The following is a 10,853-nucleotide window of genomic DNA, read 5'->3' on the forward strand; positions in this document are numbered from 1 at the left end:
CTTGTGGTGCGGGAAGGCCATCAATCTGTTACTGAATCTAGAAAGGCGTGTGACGTCAATAGGAGAGCCTCTAATCTTTGCCGCGAGCCTGTTATAAACAGCTCGCTGAGACCTGGCGGGATGCGGGGCTGGCAGACGACCTTGACGCCTGGATACGCTGTCGCTACACTATATTACTCATCTACACTCTCTTGCACAGTGTTTCATTTGCTCACCATCACTCTTCTCGTTCTTGATTTTCTTTCTCTTCCACCCATCCTCTCTCTCTCTCTTCCTTTCTTTCTCATCTTCTCTCCTCTTCTTCTTCTATCTTTGCCTCTCTGTCTCTTCCCCCCGCTCCGCTCCTGCTCGTCTTCTTTCTTTTCTCTTCTCTCTTCTCCTCTCTGTCGATTCTTTCTATCTCAGTTTCTCGCACGTTCTCTCTCCTTTGCTTCATCTTATATATATACCCGGCCTCTACCTCTCTCTCTCGATCTACTTTGCTGTCTATTTCACTCTGTCTCTGCACTACTCGGAAATATAACTTAGGTTTATTGGCGTAAACGTGCAAAAAACGTATGAATTGGTCGTCATAACAAGATGCTGTGTCTACGACTATGCTTCTATGCCCCGTCCCACCACACACACACACACACACACACACACACACACACACACACACACACACACACACGTGTCCCCGTATCGTATAAGCGGGTCAACGACCCTGTAAGGCATCTTCGAGTAAAACTGCCGTGTGAAAAAAAGAAGCCCTAACAGTAAGCACACACTTGAACAAAACGACGTAGCTCTTAGAGCTATGAAAGAAACAGTGAAGACTGAGGGCGCAGCGAAAGAGGAAGAGCGAGAGAGAGAGAGAGAGAGAGAGAGAGCGGCTGTGGAAGAGACGCCTCGCTCTCTGCACGAAGCCATCCTATATTTGCACGGGAGTTGTAGCGTTGACACGGGATACGGGGCGGCTTTATACCGACGGCGATATACAGCAGCGGGAGGCAGCGTTAGACTGACGGCTTTCTGGTGTCCATTTATCGCCTTCTGTTGATCGCCAATCGCCGTAAGAAATAGCCACAATTTACGGACGTCTGGCAGCGGCGGGACGCTGCAATTAAAACAGCTCTAAATAGCAGCCGTCGGTCGGTCGTAGAGAGGCTGCAATATTCCACGTGTATCTATATATACGACGCAACATTTACGATGCTAGAAACAAGCCGCCGATGTGTTACCGATGTACCGCGTTATACACGCGCGTTCACTGGCCAGACTAGGAGGGCGGGAGAAAGAACGAGAGACAGAGGGAGAGAAAGAGAAAAATGGAAAGACAGAAAAAAAGAGATAAAGAGAACGAGAGAGAGAGCGAGAGCGTGAGAGAAGCATTTCATTTGTGGAAATCTCGCTCTTAATAACATTTACTCGAATCGTAAAGGTTTGCGGGCGAGGAACGGGTAAGCCGGGTGCATGCAGCCTCACACTGTCGTTACGAAATAATACACGATTTTCCTGAGGTTTACCAAGACTTCCTGGAGCCTGTAGCGCGGGGGTCACGGCGCGTGTGCCAGGCGGGGAGAAGAGGAGGGGGATTAGAAGCCAAATGTAAACCATCTGGCATCGCTAAGAGCCGCGTACTGTGCCTACCTCGAACTCAACCCTACACCACCGTACGTTCTCAATCCCGGGCGTTAGCACACATATGGCGGTAGATGCATCTACTGGTATATCGACATGAAGCGGTTTTTTTTACGACCGACGAGAAAAAATAAAATGTTTAACAACGATGGCGCGGACACGGGACAACACGAATGTGACACGATCCACACACGCGGCGCGTCGCCAGATGTCGCTCCCGCGGGGAGCAGCGCCCGGTGACGTCACGGGCATCAGCTGCCGCTAGCGGGCCGGTCGTCATAGAGGATGCGCCATCATCTGTCCGAGGCTCATGGCTGTTGTCCCCGAGTCTCTCCATCTGAAACGCTGGAAGTCTCGTATCGTAGTCTCGTTGAGCCAGTGACTGACTGACTCAACCTCTCTATCCCGGTCTCTACGTGAAACCTAAAACGACGCTACTGCCGCGAGTAGCTACCGCTGTAGTTCTGCCAGACGCTAACGAGCGACAGAGTGTCAGTGTTTGTGTGATGCGACTCGGCGCCACACTTTGACCTCTGACCGAGCGGACGAACTCGGGCGGGGGGTTACAACCATATGACGGCACAGCCAGTCTATGTGTCGGGTTGGGGTTGGGATGAAGGGGTACAACCTCATGACGGAACAGAGAGTGTATTGCCGTGCGCCGACCCGGACGTCTCCCCCTCCGGCAGTGACAGGATCCACTCCCGCAGTCTCTGCTCGCGGAATTCCTTCTCCTCTAGTCCCTCGCCGGCGGAGGCGCCTGCGGCCTTGAACATCATGTTCAGCTTGGTGAGATTCGGCTCTCCGCTGTCCGACCGGTCGCCGTTGATCTCCGACGTCGCGTAGCGCGACGCCGTCCGCCGACGTACCCACTTGTTGTCGGCGTACTTGTGTATCTCCTCGATGCGGCACCGCCGCTCGGGCTTCACCTCTAGGAATCGCCGGAAGAGGCGCATGAGTCGCGGCGAGAACTTGCGCCACTGCGACGGGATCTTGACGGTCTTGCGCTTCTGCCAGCCGAGGAACTCGTTGTAGTAGGCGTCGTCGATGTCGGCTTTCTCCCAGGGGAAGTTGCCCGTCATGCAGCAGTAGAGCGTCACGCCGAACGACCAGACGTCGGTGCTCGTGTCCGACGTGTAGCCCTCGTTATAGACGGCGTCGCAGATCTCCGGCGGCGTGTACGGAATGCTGCTGTTCTTCTTCTTGACGAGCGTGCCGCCCTTGCGCGCCAGCCCGAAGTCAGTGAGCTTGACGAGTTTGAGCGCCTCGTCGTATACGAGTACGTTCTCCGGCTTGATGTCGCGATGCACGATGTCCTTGCTGTGCATGAACTCGATCGCCGACACGAGCTGCATCATGACGTCCTTGACGGTGTCCTCGGGTAGGCCCTGCTGCGGCGGGATCGCCTCGAAGAGGTCGCCGCACGGCGCGTACTCCTGCACGAAACAGTACGAGTGCTTCGTCTCGAAGGCGACGTCGAACGTGATGACGATGTTGCGGTGCGGCGACATGTAGTAGCTCAGCTCGAACTCGCGCTGAAAGTCCTTCAGCTTTGTCTCGTCCTTGTGCATGTGTTTGAGCGCGACGACGGTGGACGTCGTGCGGTGCTGCGCTAAGTGCACCTTGCCGTACGTTCCCTCGCCGAGCAGACGCATCACCTTGTACTCGGCGTCGACGTCGACGCAGCGCAGGTCCTTGCCCGTCGTCGGTAGTCCCGCCGAGCTGATCCGCTTCGCATTCGAGAGAAACACGTTCGATTCGATCGAGGCGCAGTTGAGTGACGGCATCGCGGCGTGTGGCGGTGACGGATGCCTCGTGGATCCGCGCCGTACGGCTTCAACTTCCTTCTCGCTTCACTGCACTGCTAAGGAGTATCTTCTGAAAATAGCAGAAAGAGAAACGAGGCATGAGATCTGATGTCGTTCGCGAAGTGTGATGGACGAGAGAGGAGGATGTGTGTGTGTGTGTGTGTGTGTGTGTGCGCGCGCGTGCGTGCGTGCGTGCGTGCGTGCGTGTGTGTGTGCGTGTGCGTGCGTCCGTGTGTGTGTGTACGTGCGTGCGTGCGTGCGTGCGTGCGTGCGTGCGTGCGTGCGTGCGTGCGTGCATGCGAGCGTGCGTACGTGCGTGCGTGTCAGGTTGTTTTGTTTTGCATCTCGGCGTGTCATGGCGTGACGTTAGCCGTTGGGAGTTGCTGTCGTGAAACGCGGCACCCCCAACACTGATACTTTCCAGAGAGGATGAGTCACCGGGGCATGGGATTACCAGGAAAAAGGACGACCATGTTTACGGCCTTCGCCTCAGCACTCTAGCAGCTTAGGGCTAGCTAGTATGCGCCCGGGAGCAGTGAGAAAAATATGGGAAGAAAGAGAGGGATAGAGAGAACGCGAGAGAAGGGAAAAGTGGATGGAGAGAAAGAGAGAGTGAGTGAGATGAGAGAGAGATGGCGATCGTGAGAGAGAGAGAGAAAGGGAGAGGCACATCCATGTCTTTCTCTCTCTCTTTCTCTCTCTCTCTATCTGTTTCTCTATTTTTTCTTTCTCTCGGTCTCTCTCTGAATCGGCATATCTAGTCGTTCTTCCCTAACACTTATTTCCTGTTTTTAACGCTTCTATGTGGAATTCGTGAAATTCGTACGGAAGCAAAATGATTAATTCTCCTGCGATCAACAGCGATATATTTTCAGGCCGCCCATAAACATCGCGCGCGCGCGTGAGTTAAGTAAGCCTAGTGTTTAGGCTACTAACTCCTAAACATACGCGCGCACACGCGTCGGCGTGGCGAAAGACAAGCCAGAAGTCACGTAGGCTTCAACAACAACGCAACGTGGCCATCACTGCTAATTGCCCCTTGAGCGGCAGAGGAGGCGCGAAGCCACGCACATAATGTTACGTGCGAGAATCTCATTGCTACTCTCTCTCATCTCTCTCTCTCTCTCTCTCTCTCGGCGCAATGATTGCATGATGACGATTTTTCTTGATCTCGATTACGACTGATGAAGTAGGCTGCATGTGACGTTACACCTGCGGCTGTTGCTAAAATAAGGGGCAGACGAGTAAACAACTCGTGCTCAAGTGACACACGCAGCGCTCGTATGCAATCGCGTTACTGTTAATAGACGTTATCACAATTCAAGTGCAAAGATGCAAGACATGGAAGCGAGACTGAAATCGAGGTAGAGGAAGCGTAGCAGTGATGAAATGCGTCACTGTGCGACGGTAAACACTTGTGCGTGTCTGACAGGCTTTGCTTTCGCCATCGAGCTAAAACCTCACAGCCTCGCCTGGAGTTCGTAGTCACTGGTGTTTGTAGTCACGTTGTTTTTCGCGAGCGTGTTTACAGCCAGCTGGCTGCAACATTTCGCTACCGTACAATTCTGCGTCTCTATTGCAATGCGACTGGGCTTAGAGCCCCGCGGTCTAACTAACGACAGCCGAGCGTCAACATATTCTATCTCTAATCCTTTTCGACTTAACTCCATCCACCTGCAGTCGATCGCCCCTGTCGCCGCTCCTATCCATATAGGGCCTAAATTGAATTAGTAGTGCCCAATTCTGAACCGCATATCCTAGACATCCTCCCTTATTTGTCCTACGCATTATTATATTAGTAGTCGTGTCCGAACGTGGTCCTTACAGATCGTGCAGCACGGTAGAGGACTAGATGCTTCATGGACAGTCACCGATTGGAAGATTCATGTTAGTCTATGCGATATGTGCGCGATGCTCGGTGCTCAACCTGGCTGGCAGAGGATGTGCAGTCCGAGTTTCCTCTGTTCTAGATAGTTCTAGAGCTACTCTGACCAGAAATGTTACTATGTATGCATGCATGGTACTAGTACGTCTTGTCTCTGTCACTCAGCTAGATGTCACCGTAGAGCTAAAACTGAACAGCTTATGTAACACTATTATCTATAATAGCTGCATACGAAATAGCTCAACAACAATACACACATGCACATATATATATATACATATATATATATATATATATATATATATATATATCAGGGGTTAAATATGACCAAGATTGTCAATTTTGTCAAAAGACAATTTGTCAGTTATTAACCCCTGATACATATTATTATTTATTTATTTATGCTTATACATACCTGTAGATGAGAAGAACTTGTTCAGGACTTGATCCCTGTATGATGGTGTAGTAGGATTCCTGTTCGTGAGATCCTCTCCACGTCGCAACTATGAGCGTGTCTTCTCTTCCCGCGTATCCGCGTGCTTCTTCGCCTTCTTCTCCTCCGTCTAATTCTATGCACACACATACATGTATGCATATATGTGTGCGTGGATATCTGTGAGCGTGGCACTTATCTCCACTGCCTATCTTCTTGTGGTTCCGACACGTAACTCTTAGAATTGCGTGTGTCCACAACAACGCGCGCGTGTGTAGTGTACGTGTGATCGGCGCTGAATGATGGCTGTGATGCTTACCAGCGAGCTCAGCGTACAGCGTCTGCAGCCGATCGTTTGGGATCTCCGAGCGCCAGCCGTCGATATTTGAGCGCGCTCATTTCTACTGACATGTGGTAAGCCTACGTCACGCTGACGTCACGCTACGCCTTTCCCCTATGCCGTACGGCTTCATCGAATGCGATCGTGAGCAGCTAGAGCGGGCGGCGTGGGGCAGGCGCTCGCAACTCGTATAGAAAGTGCAGAAACAGCATCTGTCCTTGTGCGTAGCGTGGCCGTGGGCAGGTGGTATGTCGTATTGTGTGTGCGAAGTGCCGTGCGTTGCGTACGATGCTTGTGTGCGTGCGTTGCGTGCGTGACGTTCGTGCCGTGAGTGCGTGTGTGCGTCGCGTGCGTGGCGTTGCGTGCGTGCCGTGCGTGCGTGCGTCGCGTGCGTGGTGCCGTGGCGGTGGGTGCTTTCCAAGCACATTCCAATTAAATGTCGCTGCATCCTTAATTCAAGCCTATACAACAATCTAGGGCACATTCAGAACATGTTCTATAAACATTTAGCGGCCCATATTCAGGACTGTTCCTAGTACAATCTTAGGCGTCCATTCAGCGAGCTGTTCTTAACAATCTAGGGCCATTTAGGACTGTTCTATAACAATCTATAGGGCCACATTCTTGGACTGTTCTTATAACAATTCCGCGTATGACGAACCGGATCCAGAGGAAGCTGTCGCCTGAGGGGTCGTTGATCCTGCCCGCTAAGCGCGGATCTTCGCGCGCGCAGTTCGCGGCTAAGACGCACGCGACCGCCGGGAACGTCCTACGGAAAGTATCACGCGCTGGCCAGCTATTGATCGTGCCGCCAAATTCGAAGCCGGCGCGACGGCATCAATTGTTGCGCCAGCAAACAGTCTCGATATTTTAGCAGGTCTATCACTAGCAAATATGCACACGCCAGCGCGCAGGTCTAATAGCAATGTTTCACGTTGACGTCATAGATCAGGTAACTGTTATTGTTATGTGTTGTGGTTGGCAGAGCGAGGTGGACTCTTGACATTTACAAGAGAATGACAGCATGTTCTGATAGAAAGCGCTGTATATGTACGGTGCACGTACACGTGCGGGCTGCCGTGCCGTGCGTGTATGCCACGACACTGTTGCGTGCATGCGCTTGCGTTGTGTGCGTGCGTGCGTCGCGTGGACTTACACAGTGCCGGTTGCGGTTGTGCGGTGGCGTGTGCACGTACACGCGTCGCGTGCATTGCGTGCGTGGAGTCAGTGCTGCTTGGTGCGCGTGCGTGGCCGTTCGTACACGTGCGTGCATGCGTGTGCATGTAACGTGCGTGCATGAGTGTGTGCGTGCGCCTGTGCACGTACACGGTGCGTGCGTGCGTGCGCGTCCGTGTGTGTGCACGTACACGCGTCCCAGTGCATGCCGATGGCGTGACGTACGCGCGTGTGGCATGTGCCACGACTATACGTGCGTGCGGCGTGCGTCGTGCCGTATCACCGTGCGCTGCATGATGTGTGCGTTGCGGTGCATGTAACGTGCGGTCGCGGCATGCAGTGGTTGTGTGCGTGCTGCACGTACACGTGCGTGCGTTGTCGCTGCGTCCGTAGGGTGTGTGCACTACACGTGGGCGTGCATCAGCGTAGTGCCATGTAAACTGTGCGTGCATGAGTTGATGTGCGTGCCGTGTGCACGTACACGTGCGTGCGTGCGCTGCGCTCCGTGTGTGTGCACTCGTACACGTGCGTGCATTGCGTGCGTGCGTACGCGCTGTGCTGCCATGTGCACGTATTACGTGCGTGCGTTGGGCGTTGCGTATGCACGTACACGTGGCTGCATGGATGTTGTGCGTGTGCGTGTGGAGCTGACACGGTCTACGCTGGCTACGTGCTACACGCTACACGTGTGCGCTACTGTAGCGTGTTGCACGTACACGTGCGTGTGGCACTAACGTCTGCTAGTTGTGCTGCTGCGCTGTGCCACGTACACGTGCGTGCCGTGCGTTGCACGTACGACGGCGTGGTGCGTGCGTGCGTGTGGTACGTCTACACGTGCGTGCGTGCTGTGCGTGAGTGAACTTAACTGCTGCTTGCGTGCCGCTGCCGTGCTGCGCGCGTGTCGTGCGGCGTGTGCAGGTACCGTTGCGTGCGTGCTGCGTGCGTGTGTGCGTGTGCAGGTACACGTGTTGCATGTGGCTGCGTGACGTACGTACGTGCGTGTGTGTTGCTAGGCACACGTGCGTGCGTGCTGTGCATGCATGCGTGCACGCAGCGTTTCGCAACATAAAAGAGTGTCCAAACATAATTAAAATTCGGACCATATTTTCTATGGAAAATTTTGATAAAATTGTTGATACGAATAGTGTACGACGGATTCTTGCACCCAGTTACTCTTTGATCTACGCTGTTTAAGAATCGCATTTTGCTGCACTTTCCCGGCGCTTCGCCACTTTAAAATATAGTGCGTGCATGTGTGCGGGTAACGTGACGTGTTCGAACGAGTTTAGTATTTCGATTTTCCTTTTCGATGAAGCCAGTAAGGCCAAAGGCCAGCATTGAATCTAGCCTCACTTCCATTAGCATCTTATATAGTAAAATCATTTGCTGAGAGCCTATTTTTGTTATTAAAACAATTAATACATCTTATCTGCATCTTTGATCAATCTATTTGACCCTTGCCTTATCATCATATGGCACCCTAGTCCGCAAATGCAGAACGGTTATTAACTGCGCTTTGCCCAATCTGAAGTGTCAGGCAAGCGGTTATCATTCACCCCATGTACTGGGGCGTATGCTTGGTCAGCTCGCTACTAATGCCACACTTACCACTACAAATCTCCACTGCCGATTGGTCTATTGCGTATCCGAACTAGCTAGAGTAATTGCTTTGCTATATAGCAGGTGGTTGTCTAGTATAGGGGTATTCTACCCTAGCATACGTTTGTTGAGCTATTCCACTCAGGTGATAACAATTGTATCCACACCTACGTAATAACTTCTATTAGTTTACCTTACAAGTAGTTGTAAATTATAATTACTAGATCAGCTACTAGTAGTAGCTAACCTGGATAAACAGACTTTGCAAAACTCCACCGATTACCTTAACGAATGGCAACGCGTGCAGTTAAGTTATTTATGGGAGATTTTATTAGCAGATCGACTAGGAAAAGTATTAGAAGACTGCAAATATTTTGGCGGGAGTTACAGATGGATTCAGGGAGGGATCGGTGCGCGCGGGGCGATAATATATTTAATAACCCAATGCATTTTCAGAGGCGAAACATGTAGAAAACCACTTATACCTTTGGCCATTCTTGCGACTTAAAAAGCTGATATAATCTGGAGTGGATAGGAATAAATTTACTAAGGGAACGTTAGAGAGGAATGGTTTGGTAATGGCGTGTTGTTAAGCTATGTGGGAGTCTTATGTCTACAGAACGAATGACACAAAGATAAGGCTGGGACTGTTTGAATCGAAGATTGGATATAGCATCTAATATAGGTACTGAAGCAGAGGGCGTTGCCTTTAATCACCAATCTCTGTTTGCATTTTATATTCAATTAATTGTCTTTTACCTTTAGGTCTCCGTAACAATGCAATGGATCTATTTTACATTGGAGGAAATAGCTTTCCGGGAATGTTATACGCGGATGATGTGGTTCTGCTAGCAGAGAATAGGAGTAAAATGAAAAGTATGTTGAGCATTGCCGCAAACTTTGCAGAAAATTTTGGAATGGGTTTTGGAGAAAAGAAATCCCAAATCATGATTCTCAATAAGCCGATAGAGGAGCAACAGGGTGTCTGGAAACTGGGAGCAATGAATTTGCAGCAAGTATCTCAATACACTTACCTGAGGGTAAAGCTTAGTGAGAATATCGAAAACTGCTTACAACAGCATGAGGATGATATACGGAAAAAAACAAGAAAATGCAGGGGAGCAATAGCCTAAAAAGAATTCTATAGTTTCAATAGATATTGGGTGGGTAGGGAGCTTTGGAAAGCAGTTGCAGTGCCTGCGCTGACGTATACAAATGAAGCCCTAATATTTAAAGTTAAAAAACGAGGAACGTCCACCCTCCAGGCACTAGACAGGACGCAAAACCAGCTGGGAAAGGAGTTACTAGGGGCATCCTCTTATGTGGGACTGGAGAGTATTAGAAGGGAGATGGGATGGTCAACTTTTGAAGAGAGAGTGGCAAAAAGTAAAATTAAATATTGGGGCAGGATAAAATATATGAATAATGAATGTAAATGTAAATAGATAGCGGAAGCAATGGAATTGGGCGAATTCAGATCAGACTAGAGGAGGAGAACTAGGTTCCTCATAACAAAGTTTGACTCGGATAGGAGTCTAGACGAAAGTTTAACGGGGGTATTAAAGAATGAAATGTTAGAGTGGAAAGAGCAATTAAACAAAGTGGTACTACCGTTTGGAAAAAAGGGATAGAAAACAAGAGTTCGCTAGGATTGTATAAAGAAAAAAAGATGCCTGGTAAAGAGTCCTTTTATGATAATAGTCTTGGGAGTAGCCTGCTGTTTCAATTCAGGGCGGGGTGCTTGCCACTGAATAAACGAACTAGACGCTGGGGAGGCGAAGATAAATGTTTAATTTGTGGGAGAGGAGAGTTGGAGACCCTGGAGCACTTTTTACTGGACTGTCTTATAACAATGTACGACTATATTCAATACTGTTTGACATCCGATTTCTACCTTTCATTACAGCTTTATTACCTCCGCCAGGGGCATGGCGGGGGTTATGTTTTCACCGGCGAGTTTTAGAGTGTTGGTTTGTGTGTTGCCATGCA

The 10,853-nt window shown here is 50.6% G+C and overlaps 1 protein-coding gene across 1 annotated transcript; it reads right to left on the reverse strand.

The window, feature by feature from the left end:
• Nucleotides 1-322: 322 nt before the first annotated feature.
• LOC106812277 (serine/threonine-protein kinase SBK1-like) lies at nt 323-6,090 on the reverse strand. The gene is made up of 2 exons (XM_014816109.1): nt 5,732-6,090; nt 323-3,501 (listed from the first exon to the last, which is right to left on the reverse strand). The coding sequence occupies exon 2, from the start codon at nt 3,408-3,410 to the stop codon at nt 2,253-2,255; it is 1,158 nt and encodes a 385-aa protein (XP_014671595.1). The 5' UTR covers nt 3,411-3,501; nt 5,732-6,090; the 3' UTR covers nt 323-2,252.
• Between the last annotated feature and the right edge of the window lie 4,763 nt (nt 6,091-10,853).

This window comes from Priapulus caudatus, unplaced genomic scaffold (assembly GCF_000485595.1).
Source record: "Priapulus caudatus unplaced genomic scaffold, Priapulus_caudatus-5.0.1 Scaffold629, whole genome shotgun sequence".
Lineage (NCBI taxonomy): Eukaryota > Metazoa > Priapulida > Priapulimorpha > Priapulimorphida > Priapulidae > Priapulus > Priapulus caudatus.